Source organism: Salvelinus namaycush, chromosome 7 (genome assembly GCF_016432855.1).
Source record: "Salvelinus namaycush isolate Seneca chromosome 7, SaNama_1.0, whole genome shotgun sequence".
In the NCBI taxonomy this organism is placed as follows: Eukaryota; Metazoa; Chordata; class Actinopteri; order Salmoniformes; family Salmonidae; genus Salvelinus; species Salvelinus namaycush.
Window position 1 is genome coordinate 34,134,097 of NC_052313.1, and position 20,920 is coordinate 34,155,016.

Below are 20,920 nucleotides of genomic sequence, written 5' to 3' on the forward strand. Positions count from 1 at the left end.
TGGGTCCAAATACATAGGCCTATTCAACCCAGTATCACAGATTATTGTGAAATAGACACACATTGCTTATTGGAAATTTGTGACAGGCACAAGAAAAATTACTTTTTTTCGTGACCAGTACACAATTTTGTATACAGTGCATTTCAATTACAGATAAAGACAGTAGGTTACTTCAGACAGAAACGATAGGAGGGAGGGATGTTGGTTGGTCGGGGAGGATAGGTGGGTGTATAATGTGAATGTGTTCGAATCTCATCATGGATAGCTTTATCATTTTTGCTAATTAGCTACTTTGCAACTACTTAGTACTTTTGAGATACTTTGCAACTTTGCATGTTAAGTAACTCTTACCCTAACCTTAACCTCTAGCGTAGCTAACGGTTAGCCATCTAGCTAGCATAGCTAACGTTAGCCACGACAACTTGGAATTTAAATCAAATCGAAGTTTATTTGTCACGTGCGCCGAATACAACAGTGCTTACTTACAGGCCCTAACCAACAGTGCAATTTTTAAGTAAAAAATAGGGATTAGGTGAACAATAGTAAAGAAATAAAAAACAGTGAAAAATAACAGTAGCGTGGCTATATACAGTAGCGAGGCTATAAACAGGCACCGGTTAGTCGGGCTAATTGAGGTAGTATGTACGGTTAAAGTGACTGCATTTATGATAAACAGAGAGTAGCAGTAGCGTAAAAGAGGGGTTGGTGGGTGGTGGGACACAATGCAGATAGTCCGGGTAGCCAATGTGCGGGGGCACTGGTTAGTTGGGCTAATTGAGGTAGCATGTACATGAATGTATAGTTAGTGATTATGCATATATAATAAACAGAGTAGCAGCAGCGTCAAAGAGGGGTTGGGGGGGACAATGCAAATAGTCTGGGTAGAAATTTGATTACCTGTTCAGGAGTCTTATGGCTTGGAGGTAAAAGCTCTGGTACCTCTTGCCATGCGGTAGTAGAGAGAACAGTCTATGACTGGGGTGACTGGGGTCTTTGACAATTTTTAGGGCCTTCCTCTGACACCGCCTGGTATAGAGGTCCTGGATGGCAGGCAGCTTAGCCCCAGTGATGTACTGGGTCGTACACACTACCCTATGTAGTGCCTTGCGGTTGGAGGCCGAGCAGTTGCCGTACCAGGTAGTGATGCAACCAGTCAGGATGCTCTCGATGTTGCAGCTGTAGCACCTTCTGAGGACCCATGCCAAATCTTTTCATTTCCTGAGGTGGAATAGGCTTTGTCGTGCCCTCTTCACCGACTGTCTTGGTGTGTTTGGACCATTCTAGTTTGTTGGTGATGTAGAGACCAAGGAACTTGAAGCTCTCAACCTGCTCCACTACAGCCCTGTCGATGAGAATGGGGGGTGTGCTCGGTCCTCCTTTTCCTGTAGTCCACAATCATCTTTCTTAGTCTTGGTTATGTTGAGGGATAGGTTGTTATTCTGGCACCACCCGGCCAGGTCTCTGACCTCCTCCCTATAGGCTGTCTCGTCGTTGTCAGTGATCAGGCCTACCACTGTTGTGTCGTCTGCAAACTTAATGATGGTGTTGGAGTTGTGCCTGGCCATGCAGTCATGGGTGAACAGGGAGTACAGGAGGGGACTGAGCACGCTCCACTGTTGAGGATCAGCGTGGCAGATGTGTTGCTACCTACCCTCAACAGCTGGGGCGGCCCGTCAGGAAGTCCAGGATCCCGTTGCAGAGGGAGGTGTTTAGTCCCAGGATCCTTAGCTTAGTGATGAGCTTTGGGGGTACTATGGTGTTGAACGCTGAGCTGTAGTCAATGACTAGCATTCTCATGTAGGTGTCCCTTTTGTCCATGTTGGAAAGGGCAGTGTGGAGTGCAATAGATTGCATCATCTGGATCTGTTGGGGCGGTATGCAAATTGGAGTGGGTCTAGGGTTTCTGGGATAATGGTGTTGTGAGCCATTACCAGCCTTTCAAAGAACTTCATGACTACGGATGTGAGTGCTTCGGTTCTGTAGTCATTTAGGCAGGTAGCCTTAGTGTTCTTGGGCACAGGGACTATGATGGTCTGCTTGAAACATGTTGGTATTACAGACTCAATCAGGGACATGTTGAAAATGTCAGTGAAGACACCTGCCAGTTAGTCAGCACATGCCCGGAGCACACGTCCTGGTAATCCATCTGGCCCCGCGGCCTTGTGAATGTTGACCTGTTTAAAGGTCTTACTCACGTCGGCTGCGGAGAGTGTGATCACACAGTCGTCCAGAACAGCTGATGCTCTCGTGCATGCCTCAGTGTTGCTTGCCTCGAAGCGAGCATAGAAGTGATTTAGCTCGTCTGGTAGGCTTGTGTCACTGGGCAGCTCGCGGCTGTGCTTCCCTTTGTAGTCTGTAATAGTTTGCAAGCACTGCTACATAAGATAAGCGTCGGGGCCGGTGTAGTATGATTCAATCTTAGCCCTGTATTGGCGCTTTGCCTGTTTGATGTTTCGTTGGAGGGCATCGCAGGATTTCTTATAAGCTTCCGGGTTAGAGTCCCGCACCTTGAAAGCGGCAGCTCTACCCTTTAGCTCAGTGCGATTGTTGCCTGTAATCCATGGCTTCTGGTTGGGGTATGTACGTACAGTCACTGTGGGGACGACGTCCTCGATGCACTTATTGATGAAGCCAGTGACTGATGTGGTGTACTCCTCAATGCAATCGGAAGAATCCCAGAACATGTTTCAGTCTGTGATAGCAAAACAGTCCTGTAGTTTAGCCTCTGCTTCATCTGACCACTTTTTTATAGATCGAGTCACCGGTGCTTCCTGCTTTCATTTTTGCTTCTAAGCAGGAAGCAGGAGGATAGAATTGTGGTCAGATTTGCCAAATGGAGGGCAAGGGAGAGCTTTGTACGCGTCTCTGTGTGTGGAGTAAAGGTGATCTAGAATTTTTTTCCCCCTCTGGTTGCGCATTTAACATGTTGATAGAAATTAGGTAGAACTGATTTAAGTTTCCCTGCATTAAAGTCTCCTGCCACTAGGAGTGCCGCCTCTCGGTGAGCGGTTTGCTGTTTGCTTATTTCCTTATACAGCTGACTGAGTGCGGTCTTAGTGCCAGCGTCTGTCTGTCTGGTGGTAAATAAACAGCCACGAAAAGTATAGATGAAAACTCTCTTGGCAAATAGTGTGGTCTACAGTTTATCATAAGATACTCCACTTTAGGCGAGCAAAATCTAGAGACTTCCTTAGATTTTGTGCACCAGCTGTTGTTAACAAATATGCACAGACCCCCCCCCCCCCCCGTCTTACTGGAGTGTGCTGTTCTATCTTGCCGTTGCAGCGTATATCCTGCTAGCTGAATATCCACGTCATCATTCAGCCACGATTCCGTGAAACATAAGATGTGACAGTTTTTGATGTCCCGTTGGTAAGATATTCGTCATCGTACCTCGTCTAATTTATTGTCAAATGATTGTACGTTGGCGAGTGATGTTGACGGTAATGGCAGCTTTCCCCACTCACAAATGTGTTATGAAGAAAGAAAATCGTGTAATAAACATGAAATGCGTTGTGATGAAAATCGTGTACTACTTTTTCGTGTGCCTGTCACGAATTTATTTCGAATAAGTAATTTGTGTCTATTTCACAATAAGCTGTGATAGTCTGTTGGCCTATTGTATGTATTTGAGGTGTGCTTGATTTATCTTGGAGTTTGCACTTTTGGGATTATTCTATTGGTTCCATTGTGCAGTACATACTAAATCAAATGCAGCTCAAGTTTTCAGGTGGTTTTCTATCGAGGTCTAGCGACGACTTCTGTGAATACCACTTTACACAATGTTAGTTTGACCCTGGGCCCAAAACAGAGACAACAGTCTGGCTACCACTACTGTACCTCCACCTCACTATCGAACTCCAAAATCTAAATATTATTCTGCAGTGGTACATTTGGATTCTCCGTAGTCTTGGAAACCAAAACTCGCTGACTGTGTTTGATGTATGGGCCAGACAGAGTGGCATGTTAAACTGTTTACAAAACCAACTCTGTTTCCCACTCACACTAAATACACTGGCATTTTGCTTTCTGCACGTTTTTTCAAAATACAGGGTCACCAGCACTGTTATGCTGTCTTTTCGTTTCTTCTTGTCATTTCTTGTCATGAACTATAGCCTCATTTGTGTGTCCAATTTTTACAGTCTGAGGTAGTTAAAGTTTTGTAGCCTGGAATCCCCTGTTTCGTTATTGTTTAAACTTTTTAAATTCCAGGTTAGAACCTTTTGTAGAACTTGCTGGCTGAGAGGTTTGTTTGTCTCTACTCCGTTATCAGTAGGTACTTTGGTTTAGAGATTGACAGTTGATATCACCGCAGACTCTTGGCTACTTGAGTGATAAGACACAGAGCACTAGGAGGGTTTCCTATCTGTCTAAACACTTCCTCTTTTCAACACCCCTTCATTTCCAGTTCCTATGATCATCATCCTCTGCTTTCTCTTCTATAAATCATTCTCTCCTAATGTGAGCATTGTATTTAACCCAATTATGGGCAATCAATGTCCAATAATGCTAAATATTTAATCTTATTCTGTTTTTATTTTGAATGTGATGAAAAAGTCATGTTGATGCACAGTGTTTGTATGGATTTTGCAACAAAATAACGCATTTGACCGGCCTCAGAAAAAGGTTAGCTTGACAACAGTTGAAGTATATAGGATACCATGCAGCATCTTTCGTTCTGACACTGGGCTAGAAACAGATGGATACAGCATGTTGCAACGTCCATCCTTACCACATGTCTGATTGCCAAAGCTACCCATCCTCCTTCTCTTTCCTGCCTTGCAGACTTACATCACTGTATCTGTGCTCTGAATCTACCCTCTCCACTCCTTCCTCTTTCTGTACTCCATAGCTATCTCAGGGTTAACCTCTCCTTCTCTCTATTTATTCTCTATCCCTCATCTAAAACTGCCCTCTCTTTCTCCGCTCTGTAATGAACCTCCATAGTTCTCCATAAATGTAACCTCTCTGGTCAGTGGATGCTGGCCATGCTACTCTGTTAGTTTTTCACAAGAGACTAACCTCTCCCCTCTCTCCCCCCTCTCCAGACAACGTCTCCGATAGGGCAAGGCCGGCCCGAGTCCCCTATCTACACCAACCTCCAGGAGCTGAAGATCTCCCAGTCCAGCCTGCCCCCCCTCCCCTCCGGCACCCCACTGCACATCCTTGGGGACTGGGAGACCCACAAGGACCTCACCGGTAGACACTTCTACTATAACAGAGCCACCGGGGAGCGCACGTGGAAACCGCCCCGTGCACGGGATGCTAGTGGCAGTACCAGTAGTAGTCGAGGAGACCCCCATGGCATGGGAGAGATGGAGGTAGGTAACACACCCCCTGTGCACTCCAACAAAACAGATCCATATTCCATTGACCGTCATGTTGTAGATACAGTCTGAGCAGAAGCTGAGCTGTAAGTAAAGAGGGAAGATAGTTTGGTTTGGATCCAACTGAGAAAGTTTAACCCAGCATGTTGACCCCTGCCACTGATTTACAGTCTACCTAATCTATCTGTATCCTAATGTGACAACATCTGGGTCGTTCCACACAATGGGTACCTTTTGTACATGCAAACTTTTAAGAAATTAACTTTAAAATTACATTCAATTGCATGGAGGATATGTTTAGCCTACGGAAAAACACCTTTTCCCATCTCAGGCAATAAAATCTTGTGAACTAAGAGCATTTTATCTGCATTTGTACCACACTGTCTGTCAACCCTGTTACGGACACTTACTGTATGTAACCTAATTATTATTTAAAAGCATGAGATAAATCCCACATTTTCTCATTGAGCAAGTATCCCTTGTTCAGTAAACTCATACAGTATAATATCGAACTGATAAAGTTACGAACAGGGTTGATGCTAACAGAGTTGATGCTAACAGAGTTGATGCTAACAGAGTTGATGCTGACAGAGTTGATGCTGACAGAGTTGATGCTGACAGAGTTGATGCTGACAGAGTTGATGCTGACAGAGTTGATGCTGACAGAGTTGATGCTGACAGAGTTGATGCTGACAGAGTTGATGCTGACAGAGTTGATGCTAACAGAGTTGATGCTAACAGAGTTGAGGTTTTAGGTGAAGATCGAACATTACTCCTCATGTGGTGAAGCGCATGTCATCACCTGGTGTTCATGAAATTAAGAATTATACATATGTTCCACACATAATGAAAGTTCAATCAAATAAAAATGTTCATAACATTAATTGAGCAAACAGGGTTGACATGTTGAGCTCGACCACATCAGTCAAAGATGATAAAACAATTATAAATTACAGTGCCTTCAGAAAGTGACTTGTTCCACCATTTGTTGTGTTACAAAGTGGGATTAAAATAAATGTAATTGTAAGTTTTTGTCAATGATCTACACAATAAAAATCTAAACATTTGTAAAAAAATAAATATGAAAAATAAAAAACATCTTCATTACATAAGTATTTAACCCGCTGAGTCAATACATGTTAGAATCACCTTTGGCATCGATTACAGCTGTGAGTCTTTCTGGGTAGGTCTCTAAGAGCTTTGCACACCTGGATTGTACAATATTTGCATATTATTCTTTTTAAAGTTCTTCAAGCTCTTTCAAGTTGGTTGTTGATCATTCCCAGAGAGCCATTTTCAGGGCTTGCTAACAGATTTTTTTAGGCAGATTAAAGTCAAAACTGTAACTAGGTCACTCAGGAACATTCAATGTCATCTTGGTAAGCAACTCCAGTGTATATTTGGCTTGTGTTTTAGGTTATAGTCCTGCTGAAAGGTGAATTTGTCTCCTAGTGTCTGGAAAGCAGACTGAACCAGATTCTCCTCTAGGATTTTGCCTGTGCTCAGCTCTTGTTTAATTTTATCCCAAGAAAAACTCCTTAGTCCTTGCCGATGACAAGCATACCTATAACATGATGCAGCCACCACCGTTATTGAAAATATGAAAAATGGTTCTCAGTGATATGTTAGGGGGAAATCCAACAAAACACAACGCTTTGTGTTCAGGACAAAGGTAATTTCTTTGCCACATTTTTTGCAGATTTACTTTTTTTGCTTTTTTACACTTTAATTTAGGTAAGTATTGTGGAGTAACTACTATGTTGTTGATCCATCATCAGTTTTCTCCTATCACAGTCATTAAACTCTGTAACTGTTTTTTAAAGTCACCATTGGCCTCATGGTGAAATCCCTGAGCGGTTTCCTTCCTCTCCGGCAACTGAGTTAGGAAGGATGCCTGTATCTTTGTAGTGAATGGGTGTATTGATACACCATTGATACACCAAGTGTAATTAATAACTTCACCATGCTCAAAGGGATATTCAATGTCTGCTTCTTTTTTTAACCTTCTACCAATAGGTGCCCTTCTTTGCAAGGCATTGAAAAACCTCCCTGGTCTTTGTGTTTGAATCTGTGTTTGAAATTCACTGCTCAACTGAGGGACCTTACAGATAATTGTATGTGTGGGGTACAGAGATGAGGTAGTCATTCAAAAATAATTGTAAGTCCATGCAAATTATTATGTGACTTTTTAATCAAATCTTGACTCCTGAACTTATTTAAGCTTGCCATAAAAAAAGGGGTTAAATACAAATTGACTCAAGACATTTCAGCTTTTCATTTTAAATTAATTTCAAAAAACATGATTCCACTTTGACATTATGGGGTACTGTGTGCCAGTGTCACAAAATCTCAATTTCATTTCAGGCTGTAACTCAACAAAATGTGGCAAAAGTCGAGGGGTGTAAATACTTTCGGAAGGCACTGTACTGTAGGCCAAAAAGACAGAGAAGACTTAATTCCTTTTCCACCATGCTGTTCAGAAGACCCAAACGATGTCACCTGCTGTGAATAATTTAACTTGGTGTAATGGTCCATTATCTTAAAGGGGTAAGTTGTTTGCATAACAGGGTTGGCTTTAAAATGATGGACAGACGTAAATGCATCACTAATCACATCAATATAAATAATCATCTTCAGTAATGACTAGGCTTTTACAATAATGGTGAAACTTGGAGAAATTTGGATTAAGTGGGTTGAAATCTCCCTAGAATTTACAAAAGGTTGACAGGGACATGTCAAAATGCTGAATTTTGGCACTTTAGCAAGCCTTTATTCATATAAAAATTCAGATTTACTGAATTCTCCATATGGTCTATATTAGAGTACACTTCATTTAATAACAGGCTTTTAAAATTCAATATGGAAACAAACCAACTGCTCTGAAAGGTGGCTGTGGGTCCCGGGTTCAGGTGTTGAGGGTCAAGGTAGTGGTCTGGTGATTGGTCTGGTCTGGCCCAGTGGTAGTCCAGATCCTATTACATCTCTCTCCCTGTGTTTCTGTAACAGGTGAGAGTGTGACTGTGTTAAATGAAACCAGGCCAGGACTGAAGTAGGTTTCAGGCTGTAGCTGTACTATATTTAAGTACCAGTTAGACCAAATATTTATGATTCATCAGATGTAATGCCACGGCTGACTGAAGCAAAGAGGGTGTACGTCCCAAATGGCACCCTATTCCTTATTTAGTGCATAACTTTTGACCAGGGCCGTTTTAAAAGTAGTGCACTAAATAGGGAATAGGATGCCATTTGAAACGCATCCTGTATCTACTCTGCATGGCAGTAGTTACGTCTTTACTACCATGGGAAGCATTAAGTACTGTATTTGTAGAGGCATATAGACGAATAGTCGATTTCCATATAACTGTAAAAGTTGTGTTGTGGTAACTGAGGGCAGGGAGGAAACAAGTTGATGTTATTTTGATGAGTGGAAATATTTCCTGGTCAGGTAGTAAAATGAGACCGAAGTCCGTAAGAGTGTCCTTAGTTTGGATTTCATGAAGTGTTAGTGCTACAACACTGCCCCCATGAGGTGGTTGTGTATTGCAACCAGGGAGGAACTATCAGATTGAGTACTTTGTTTCCAACTTGCCACATGAAATGCTGGGAAATAAACACAAATATCCATAGTTGACCAATTACTCCTTTTCCTGGGAAGGCATTTTCCTTTTTCAATTAAGGTTGTTATTATAGATACTTGGCCACTCTACAGCTGTATCATTGATCATTCACTACTTACTATTCTAAAGGCAAAACGAGCAACTGAGCGTCGGGCCAGTAACCGGAAGGTTGCTGGATTGAATCCCAGAGCTGACAAGGTAAAAATAGGTCGTTCTGCCCATGAGCAATGCAGTTAACCCACTGTTCCCCGGGGGGCCGAAGACATGGATGATTAAGGCAGCCCCCCGCACCTCTCTGATTCAGAGGGGTTGGGTTAAATGCGGAAGACACATTTCAGTTGCATACATTGTTGGACAACTGACAAGGTATCCCCCCTTCCTTTCAATCAATCGATCGATCTACATATGACTCTGAAAAAACCTCTCTGTTCTCCCAAAATCACAATGGTCTCTTTCTCTCTCTTTCTCACCCTTTTCTCCCCCCTCCCTGCTGCCCCCCCCCCCCCCCCCCCCCCCCCCCCATGCAGCCCCTGTCTTCCGAGGAGAACTGTCACAGCAGCACATACTCCAGTCAGTCAGACAGTCAGTCTGGATCTCCCCCTAGAGGCTGGTCAGAGGAACTGGATGAACACGGACACACCCTCTATGTCTGTGAACACACTCATGAGAAGGTACTGGGGCTCTCCTCTCCTCCTTTGGTTTCACTCTCTCCATTTCCCTGTCACTCCTTCCAAGGCTAAGGTTGTTATCATGGGTTAATGGGGGAGGGTATTTGGTATTTATAAGGATCCCCATTAGCTGCTGTAAAAGCATCAGCTACTCTTCCTGAGGTCCACATAAAACATGACATAATATATAGTATAGGACATTATTAGTCAAGGACTGAAATGCATACATTTAAAACAGCACACACAGCCTACATATCAATACATACACACAATCTAAGTCTAATATATAGTACAGTGCAAATTACAATAGAAGATATACAGTACCAGTCAAAAGTTTGGACACACCTACTCATTCCAGAGTGTTCTTTATTTTCATACATTGTAGTGTATAGTGAAGACATCAAAACTATGAAATAACACAAATGGAATGTAGTAACCAAAAAAGTGTTAAACAAATCAAAATATAAATTTGAAGTCGGAGGTTTACATACACCTTAGCCAAATACATTTAAACTCCGTTTTTCACAATTCCTGACATTTAATCCTAGTAAGAATTCCCTAAAATAAAATAAATAAATACAATATTTCAGCTTTTATTTCTTTCATCACATTCCCAGCGTATTTGGTAGCATTGCCTTTAAATTGTTTAACCTTCCACAAGCTTCCCACAATAAGTTGCGTAAATTTTGGCCCATTCCCATTCCTCCTGACAGAGCTGGTGTAACGGGGTCAGGTTTGTAGGCCTCCTTGCACGCACACGCTTTTTCAGTTCTGCCCACAAATGTTCTATAGGATTGAGGTCAGGGCTTTGTGATGGCCACACCAATAGCTTGACAATGTTGTCTATTAAGCCATTTTGACACAACTTTGGAAGTATGCTTGGGGTCATTGTCCATTTGGAAGACCCATTTGCGACCAAGCTTTAACTTCTTGACTGATGTCTTAAGATGTTGCTTCAATATATACACAATTTTCCTGCCTCATGATGCCATCTATTTTGTGAAGTGCACCAGAAACCCCACAACATGATGCTGCCACCCCCGTGCTTCACGGTTGGGATGGTGTTCTTCGGCTTGCTAGCCTCCCACTTTTTCATCCTAACATAACAATGGTCAATATGGCCAAATAGTTCTATTTTTGTTTCATCAGACCAGAGGACATTTCTTCAAAAAGTACAGTCTTTGTCCTCGTGCAGTTTCAAACCGTAGTCTGGCTTTTTTATGGTGGTTTTGGAGCAGTGGCTTCTTCCTTGCTGAGCGGCCTTTCAGGTTATGTCGTTATGGGACTCGTGGATATAGATACTTTTGTACCCGTTTCCTCCAGCATCTTCACAAGTTCCTTTGCTTTTGTTCTGGGATTGATTTGCACTTTTCACACCAAAGTACTTTCATCTCTAGGAGAGAACACGTCTCCTTCCTGATTGGTATGACGGCTGCGTGGTCCCATGGTGTTTATACTTGCGTACTATTGTTTGTACAGATGAACGTGGTGTCTTCAGGCATTTGGAAATTACTCCCAAGGATGAACCAGACTTGTGGAGGTCAACAATTTTTTTTTCTGAGGTCTTGGCTGATTTATTTTGATTTTCTCATGATGTCAAGCAAAGAGGCACTGGGTTGGAAGGTAGGCCTTGAAATGCATCCACAGGTACACCTCAAATTAACTCAAATGATGTCAATTAGCCTATCAGAAGCTTCTAAAGCCATGACATAATTTTCTGGAATTTTCCAAGCTGTTTAAAGGCACAGTCAACTTAGTGTATGTAAACTTCTGACCCACTGGAATTGTGATACAGTGAATTATAAGTGAAATAATCTGTCTGTAAAGAATTGTTGGAAAAAGTACTTGTCATGCACAAAGTAGATGTTCTAACCGACTTGCCAAAACTATAGTTTGTTAACAAGAAATGTGTGGAGTGGTTGAAAAACGAGTTTTAATGACTCCAACCTGAGTGTATGTAAACTTCCGACTTCAACTGTGTTATATTTGAGATTATTCAAAGTAGCCACCCTTTGCCTTAATGACAGCTTTGCACACTCTTGTCATTCTCTCAACCAGCTTCATGAGGTAGTCACCTGTGTTAGCAGTTGATGTTATTTTTCAATAACACAGACCCCAAAGCAAATCAGGGTGATAAAAATAGGTTTATTCAAAGAGAACAAATCATAGATGTTATGCTGGAAGGTAGATGTTCATTCTTCCCTGTTCTCAGTGATTCTCCACAGAACAAAATGACAGGATGTAATTTATAACCCTCAAACCTAGCCTGTGGTTGACCAATTACAATTTCTTGCAGTAAAATTGTGCCAATGGCCAAATAACAAGTATCCTGTTTTTGGATAGACGATTCAGACCAATGAGATCTTGCCACACAAGGACTGAAACGCCTAGACAGATTCTAACCAGATGTTGAACTGAAAAACCACAATTTCCATTGATTGTTAATTCCCTATTGACCTGTCGTCCTCTGCGTTGTATATTATCTTAAAATATTCTTACACCTGGAATGCATTTCAATTAACAGATGTGCCTTGTTAATTTGTGGAATTTCTGTCCTTCTTCAATACTGTTTGAGCAAAATCAGGTTGTGTTGTGACATGGTAGGGCAATCTTCTGTATACCCCCCTATCTGGTAAAAGACCAAGTCCATATTATAGCAAGAACAGCTCAAATAAGTAATGACAGTCAATCCAGAAAATTGAAAGAACTTTGAACATTTTCAAGTGCAGTCGCAAAAACCATCAAGCGCTATGCTGAAATTGGCTCTCGTGAGGACTGCCACAGGAAAGGAAGACCCAGAGATACGTTCATTAGAGTTAACTGCAACTCAGATTGCAGCCCAAATAAATGCTTCATACAGTTCAGGTAACATACACATCTCAACATCAACTGTTCAGAGGAGACCGCGTGATTCAGGTCTTCATGGTCAAATTGTATTTTTTTATTTAACCAGGCAAGTCAGTTAAGAACAAATTCTTATTTACAATGACGGCCTACCCCAGCCATACCCGGATGACGCTGGGCCAATTGTGCGCCGCCCTATGGGACTCCCAATCACGGCAGGATATGATGCAGCTTGGATTCGAACCAGGTACTTCTTGCACTGAGATGCAGTGCCATAGACCGTTGCGCCACTCGGGAGCCCGAATTTCTGCAAAGAAACCAATACTAAAAGACATCAATAAGAAGAAGAGACTTGCTTGGGCCAAGAAACACGAGCAATGGACATTACACCGGTGGAAATCTGTCCTTTGGTCTAATGAGTGAGAATCTGTCCTTTGGTCTAATGTAAGATTTTTGGTTCCAACCTCTGTATCTTTGTGAGACGCAGAGTAGGTGAACGGATGATCTGCGCATGTGTGGTTCCCACCGTGAAGCATGAATTCAAGGCACACTTAACCATCATGGCTACCACAGCATTCTTCAGCGATACACCATCCCATCTGGTTTGGGTTTAGTGGGACTATAATTTGTTTTTCAACAGGACAATGACCCATAACACACCTCCAGGCTGTGTAAGGGCTATTCGACCAAGGAGAGTGATGGAGTGCTGCGTCAGATGACCTGGCCTCCACACTCACCCGACCTCAACCCAATTGAGATGGTTTGGGATGAGTTGGACCGCAGAGTGAAGGAAAAGCAGCCAACAAGTCCTCAGCATACGTGGGAACTCCTTCAAGACTTCATTCCTCATGAAGCTGGTTGAGAGAATTTCAAGAGTGTGCAAAGCTGTCAAGGCAAAGGGTGGCTACTAAAATCTAAAATGTATTTTGATTTGTTGAACACTTTTTTGGTTACTACATGATTCCATATGTTATGTCATAATTTTGATGTCTTCACTATTATTCTACAATGTAAAAATAAAGAAAAACCCTTGAATGAGTAGGTGTGTCCAAACTTTTGACTGGTACTGTATATAATTGCTGTCTCTTCACAGTCCGCTTTGTGTGGTGTTCTTTTATCATTTTTTTAAATCTGGTTTTATTGCGAGCTTGAGTTATTTGGTGTTGCAGAGAGCTCCATGTAGTTTTGGCTCTATTTAATACTGTGCGTTATCCCACACATACCAATGGGAGGACTGACTGTGGGGATGTTGGGTTGTTGTTTTCTCCTACTTGACCGAGAGAACATTTCTTTACTACTTTATTTGAAACTTTCTGCCATCTATAATCCATTTTCCGGTCATCATTGCTCTGTATTTTACGGTGTATTATTGTCCATGTGAGTTTTGAAACTGTGTTCAGTGCTCATTAGAGTTTGTGTTTGCAGTGGATAAAGCACGTGGACAAGCAGGGGAGGCCGTACTACTACAGCTCAGACGGCTCCAGGTCTGAATGGGAACTACCCAAAGTAAGTCAACACATTTTAATGTCTTTAATTTATTTGTATGGGCCAATTCCAAACTTCCACATACATTGAATCATTGGCATCAATGCATGACTAAGAAAAAAATGTACTTAAGTGTAAGTGAGGGTTCGTCCTAGAATTACTTCTACTAGAGATCATCCAATTGGGGAGAATCTCAATTGCATACTCCTCACGTCCTTTCTCCTCGCCTCCTTCTCAAAACCCATTGGAGGAGAAGGCCAGAGGGGAGGGACCTCTGGCTTTCTCATTGGATGGGTTTTGAGAAAGAGGTGAGGAGAGAGGACGCTAGGACTATGCAATTGAGATTCTTCCTTGATTTTGGTTTTGCCTCGTATGACACCACTACCTTGTAGCACATTTCTTGGTGCGTCAGTCTATTTCCTCCTCTGCGATCTAAACATCCGTCTTTGTCTTTTCACCTTAACTGGTCTGGAGTTTGTGCCCTAATGTACCTGAAAGTGACTTAGTGGCTAGTTTCTCTCCTGTAATCTTGTTGGTTAAGCGGAGATCAGACGGGTAGAGAATAGGCATTAGCTTTCATTTGGCTGGCCAACCGGCGGGCTGAGTGGACACACGCAGGGATGCAGGCAGACATACACGTAGATAGGCTGGGTGTGGTGGTATCCTTTAGCAACCCTTGAAGAAGACACCAGTGGGGGGCTCCGTCTCTCTGAAAGGGGTCCTACTGATGGGTGACTGATGATACGCTGGGCCATCAAAGGAGCGGTATGAATAAGAGATACTGGATACATGCCAAGCCACGCCTCTTCTAGGACCTTTACTCTGTTGGTGTTGTTATCAGTGGATAACGAGTTAAACCTGGACCTCTTTCTGTCCCCCTCGCCCACCCTCTTTCTCTCTCCCCTCCTCTGACTTTCTTCACTGCCCTCCCCTTTGCTCTCTTTTTCTCACTCCCTTTCTCTCACCCTCCCTCTCACTGCCTTGCTCCCTCCCTCCATCCAGTACAATGTGTCCCCTCAGCCAGGTGATCCCCCCAAGAGTCGTAGCCTGGAGAGGAAACAGTCAGACCCCATTGTCCTGACCAAGTGGAGACACAGCACCTACGTACTAGACCTCAACGACAAGGTACTGTAAGACCATATGCTCTCTCTGTGTGTATCCTACATTCCAGTTATATCGGCAACTCTGTTTACTCCTGTCAACACTAGGGTTCGGGTCAATTCCATTTTAATTTAGTCAATTACAGAAGTAAACTGAAATTCCAATGCTTTTCAATTAATTGACCGAATTGAATGTAACTGACACCATCCCTGGTTGTCACCAGTTACCACTTGTTTTGATGCTGTAAATAAGTTTGACGCTGCTCTGTAAGAGTGTTCTTGAACACTATCTTAGCCATCTGGTCAGTTGTTTGTCTGGTCAGCACAGCAGGTGGTCAGTCTGGCCAGTATGTTGTCCCTTTGCATGGTCTTGGCCTTGCTTGGGTCTCAGTGAGTTATATTAATTCTGTGTGGGCGTGAAGAGGATAAGAGTCATACGAGGTAATCCACTAGCTACTCCTCTCATTGACAAATCCCTGTCACACGCGATGTGGGCTAAACCATGCGTTTAAAGCATTGTCTTTGGGACTAGTCCGTTGATTCAATTGTACCTGGATAAGTGAATCAGATGCAGCCTTAGTACTTGAACTTATTTCTGTTACAGTTCTCTTTTTTAAAAACTCAGGCACTTTGGCTCTGGCCATCACATGGGGAGAGTTTGTCACTCTCTTTTCCGCAGTAAAGTCAGTATCCCCCGCTCTCACGCCTCCACCAATCCAGAGTGTAAACGATCAGATACCTACCCATTGCTGATTTAAACCAGAAATGCAGAGTATGAGGTTCTCACGAAATTAAATTTCCCTTACTCAATCAAATGTGCTCTGTTGTTCTCTGTCTGTGTGTGTCAAACCAAATATTTTAGAGAATAACTTGGACTATTATGTGAAAGTGCAAAAAAGCCTTTAAACAAACACACCTCTTTACTTATTAGTTAACATGCGCACTTCACAATAACCTACAGTAGTTGTATTGGCAATTTGAAGTCAGATACCCCGCCTTAAGTACCCAAGTACTATGAAGGATTTCTGCTCCAGATCCTTGATTAATTTTCTCTTCCTGACTAACTAACCATAAATCTAACCATAATCTTCCGCTTATCTTCTCTAGTTTCCATCATCATCATGTTGACCTTGTTCTTTATCATTGTGTCTGTATCATTGTGTAGGAGTGTGGGCCTACAGTCCCCAAGCCGAGTTCTCCTGACTTTGACTCCTGCCCCTCATCTCCCAAGCACCCCTCAATCGTCAGTATTCCCAAGCTTTCGCTCCACAACATGCAACATCCATCTCCTCTCTCACTATGCATTGCTTTTACCCCTCATCCTCTATCATCTGCATCTATCTTTCTTTCTCTCCTGCATGTGTCCTTTCTGTTTCCCCTATCTGCTACCATAGCCAATGTCCATTCTACTGTCCAATAGTTTAGTTTATGGTGAATGTTTCTCTGTTAGGGTAATGTCTTTCACCTTGTGGGACCACTGATCACAGACTGTTTGAATCAGTAGTTTGTGTCTGTGTCATACCACTCTCTACTGCCGGTAGAAGGAACGACGTCTGTCACCCCTTTCCCTACCACATTTCCTCTAGCACTTTTTGTGTGTGCGAGTACATACACTGAATGTACAAAACATTAGGAACACCCACTCTTTCCATGACATAGACTGACCAGGTGTCCTTTATTGATGTCACTTGTTAAATCCACTTCAATCAGTGTAGATGAAGGGTAGGAGACAGGTTAAAGACAATTGAGACATGGATTGTGTATGTGTGCCATTCAGAGGGTGAATGGGCAAGACAAAAGATTGAAGTGCCTTTTGAATTGGGTATGGTAGTAGGTGCCAGGTGCACCGGTTTGAGTGTGCCAAGAACGGCAACGCAGCTGGGTTTTTCACGCTCAACAGTTTTCCTTGTGTATCAAGAGTGGTCCACTACCTAAAGGACATCCAGCTAACTTGACACAACTGTGGAACGCTATTGACACCTTGTAGAGTCCATGCCCCAACGAATTGAGGATGTTCTGATGACAAAAGGGGCTGTAACTCAATATGAGGAAGGTGTTCCTAATGTTTTGTACACTCAGTGTATGTTTGTGTTAGTGTGTGCTCAAGGCACAAGCCTTATTATATTGTTATTCTTTTTCTGTATCTCACCCGCCGCTGGCTGTTTTCCCTCTCCCCTGCTGTGTGTGTGCGTGTGTGTGTGTGTGTGTGTGTGTGTGTGCGTGTGTGTGTGTGTGTGTGTGTGTTTGCGCACTGCAAAAACTGAAATGTAAGTAAGCCTAAAAAAAATATCTTATATTGAGTGATAATTCACTTAAGATTATTATTATTATAATTTGTATGTATGTGTGTGTGTATATGTCTTTTTTTTAAACCAAGCTAAATTATGTAACGTCATTGGTAGATATTGGCAGATTTGGGCTCCCGGGTGGCGCAGCGGTATAAGACACTGCATTTCAGTGCAAGAGGTGTCACAAGCCTGGTTCGAATCCAGGCTGTATCACATCCGGCCGTGATTGAGCGGCGCTCAATTGACCCAGCGTTGTCTGGGTTTGGCCGGGGTAGGCCGTCATTGTAAACAAGAGTTTGTTCTTAAATTCTAACTGACTTGCCTAGTTAAATAAATAAAAATCTATATGTATTTACCTACAAAAAAATCTTAATACGTTTATTTTATTCTTATTTCAAGATATTTTACCTTAAGACAAAAAATATCTTGAAATAAGATAAATTACTTTTATTAAATATTTGTTATGTTAAAATAAGCAAAATGATCTGCCAATGACATTAGATAAATTAGCTTGGTACGAAAAAAACAACATTTTAAGTTAATTAATATAATATAATATAATAATAATAATATAATATAATAATATACTTGCTTAGATTTCACTTTTTTTTGCAGTATGTGTGTGGTGTGTTTGTACTACCTGGGTCTGACTGTGTTTGTCTCCTGTCTATTTCTCTCTACAGCCCTCTGAGAAGTGTGGAGTCCTCAACGTCACCAAAATAACTGAGAATGGCAAAAAAGTCAGGTAGAGAAGATACATTAAAAAGATCTTATAGATTAGATTAGAAAATGTTATCTTTCTCGTATGAGGAAATTGGAGGATAATACAGAATCATACAAACAAAATAATAAATATATTTTTTTTTATTGATTCTTTGTTGAAATAATGGACAGACTGATGGTTGATAAATGGTTGTGTTGGGACGTGGTTGATAAATAGTTGTGTTCTGACTTGGTTGATGGTTAATAAAGGGCTGTGTTGTGAAGTAGTTGATGCTTGATAAATGGTTGTGTTGTGAAATGGTTCAAACAGAAAGAACTGGACGTCGTCGTGGACAGTGCTACAGGGCTCCTCGCTGCTCTTCACTAAAGGACAGGGGAGTGGGACCAGCTGGGTACGTACTAAGAACCATCTTGGGTGACAGAATGTGGCAGAGTTTGTACAGTTGAAGTACATTTTTGGATTAAAAAATAAATACATTTGAGCTAATTGCCTCCCCTACTTTTCCAATAACCTGCAGGATTCTTTTTACCTCAAAAGGAGGGTGGTAGTGCCTAAGAACTACCTGGCTGGCTGTCTATCTCCATTTAGTAGTAGTACACCATACCTCTTCCTGTTTTCTCTTTCATCAGTCTGTGACTCATTATTTCTCATTTGCCATCCTTCCCTCCCTCTTACTTCTCCTTCCTCCTCTCCTCTTTCCTCTCCTCGTCCGAAGTCCTACTACCGTAGTGGCTCCATCCCTGAGCTGCTGCTCACTCTGCTGGCCAACTGGAAGCGTTCGGTCAAGCCTCGCCCAGCTGTCTCCTATGACCATTCTGTCCATGAGCGTTCCAAGGCTGCCACTGTATGTCTCCTCTGTCCCTGTGCATGTCTCCCATTTGTCCCTCTGCCTCTCCATCATGCTCACATTGTCCTATCCCCTGCCTGCTGCCCATAACCTCATCTGATTGGGTGACCAAGGGGTTGGGAGGGAACTTTGAGTTTCAGGCATGCGCTCCCTCTGGATTATTTTTCCTGATATCATGATATGAAGATTGAATCGTCTTGATTGGTTTCCCCAGTTTGCCTGAGAGGGGATGTTTGTAAAAACTAAAAGAGTGTTCCAAAGAATGAACAATACATGATTGAGTTTCTATTTTTAAAACAATATATGAAAAAGAAAATAGAGGAGCTGTTCCTTAGATAAAGGTGGTGTAAAAATGCGTACAATAATACAGTGCTTTAAAAAATGTGATAACAATTTAACTTCATAATAATATAGTACTAAATATCCAGCTTGTAACACAGTGGTGTGAATATGATAATCTGTGTTTATCTTCAAGTAAACCTAGCACTTAATAACTCATGTATAACTATAACACAGTAACTTGTAACCTAACACTGCTTTTGTTGTTTTTAATGCAACTTGTAATAATAACGGTGGGAAAAGTACTCATGAAAGATTTACCACTATTACTATCCTTGAGCTGGAAAACCAGCTCTTATCTGATTGATTGTCTGAATGTTGATTTCCTTGTAGAAGTTTGGCGGTAACCAGTCGAAGCCGGAATTCACTGTGGATCTCAGAGGGGGGTCAGTTGATTGGGCCTCGAAGGATAAGTCCAGCAAGAAGCACGTCATTGAGCTGAAGACCCGTCAGGGGACGGAGCTGCTGATCCAATCAGAGATCGACAGCGTCATCAATGACTGGTACCGAGTCCTGACGGACACCATCAGTACACATGTGAGTGGACCGCTCTTCTCAGCCTATCTATCTTCTCAGTTCTCAACATAGTAGTTACGGTACCACACCTCTGTAAAGTACAAGTTAGGTTTGTCAACATCCACAACGAGAGGCTTCTGAAATGTATGAATGTATCTGTAATCTGTTCAGTACCACTCCCTTTCACGGCAGAGGTGATCCAGGCTGATTTGAATAACTTGTGGTGTTTGTGTATGTGGACAGGCATGGGAGTCAGATGAAGCCTTAGATGAGGACATGCCTGAGTCCCCCGGTGCAGAAAAACAAGACAAGGAGAAAGACCACAGAGACTCCAAGAAAAACAGAGGTTCCTTGACTAAATACACTGTGTGTGTGTGTGTGTGTGTGTGTGTGTGTGTGTGTGTGTGTGTGTGTGTGTGTGTGTGTGTGTGTGTGTGTGTGTGTCGCGCTCACGCGTGCGTCAGTGTTAGTTTTGTCAACAAAAAGTGACTGAAATATTCATAATTAGACCCAGGAAGAACTATAACCAAACAAAAATGTATTTTCATTTCAGTTGACTAAAACGAGATGAGACAAAATTACCTCTGACTACTAAATGGACTGGACAATAGTTTTTAGAGAGATTGAGAGCTTTTCAGTGATAAGCACAATTAATATTAGCAGCATAGATGTGCAGCGCAATTCTGTTCAGCATTGGGAAGGAAAGGTCATAGCTGGTGAGTTGCGGGGGAGCAACCGATGAGTGTGGGCAGACCGGCTCCGCCTCAGATTATACACATTGCGCAGGCAACTCTCTTGCTTCCCTGTAGCTAACCAGTCACTACCAGCCTTCTAGTTAGCTACCCTGTGCCTGGTTAAGAAACACAAGCTGCTTAACAAAATTAAAAACAATAGCAGCATTTGAGTTTAATAGTAAAACAACAGTCTAGCTATGTTTTTCTCTCCCATGATTAGGCTCTGGAAAAGTAGGCTGTCTTTGAATTTGTAGTCTCACTCAACCCTCCCACTTCTCCCTCTTTTCCTCACAGAAAATGGCTTGATTCAAGCCCTTAGGCTATCGTTGCAAAGACATGACCCATGGCGCTAAGGTTTTTTTTCTTCTATCGTGCATTGGCGGATTTTACATTCATAAAGCATATCACAGGCCGTTCTAAAACTAGGCTAC

The 20,920-nt window shown here is 42.3% G+C and overlaps 1 protein-coding gene across 1 annotated transcript in view; it reads left to right on the forward strand.

Moving 5' to 3' along the window:
- LOC120051193 (rho GTPase-activating protein 12-like) overlaps window positions 1-20,920 on the forward strand; it is an 88,491-nt gene that overhangs the window by 57,279 nt on the left and 10,292 nt on the right. The window contains exons 3-11 of the mRNA XM_038997922.1: window positions 5,049-5,321; window positions 9,472-9,615; window positions 13,882-13,962; window positions 14,944-15,066; window positions 16,207-16,284; window positions 18,013-18,074; window positions 18,363-18,444; window positions 19,573-19,776; window positions 19,999-20,101. Of these exons, the coding sequence (XP_038853850.1) occupies window positions 5,049-5,321; window positions 9,472-9,615; window positions 13,882-13,962; window positions 14,944-15,066; window positions 16,207-16,284; window positions 18,013-18,074; window positions 18,363-18,444; window positions 19,573-19,776; window positions 19,999-20,101 (1,150 nt within the window). The remainder of the gene's footprint in view (window positions 1-5,048; window positions 5,322-9,471; window positions 9,616-13,881; window positions 13,963-14,943; window positions 15,067-16,206; window positions 16,285-18,012; window positions 18,075-18,362; window positions 18,445-19,572; window positions 19,777-19,998; window positions 20,102-20,920) is intronic.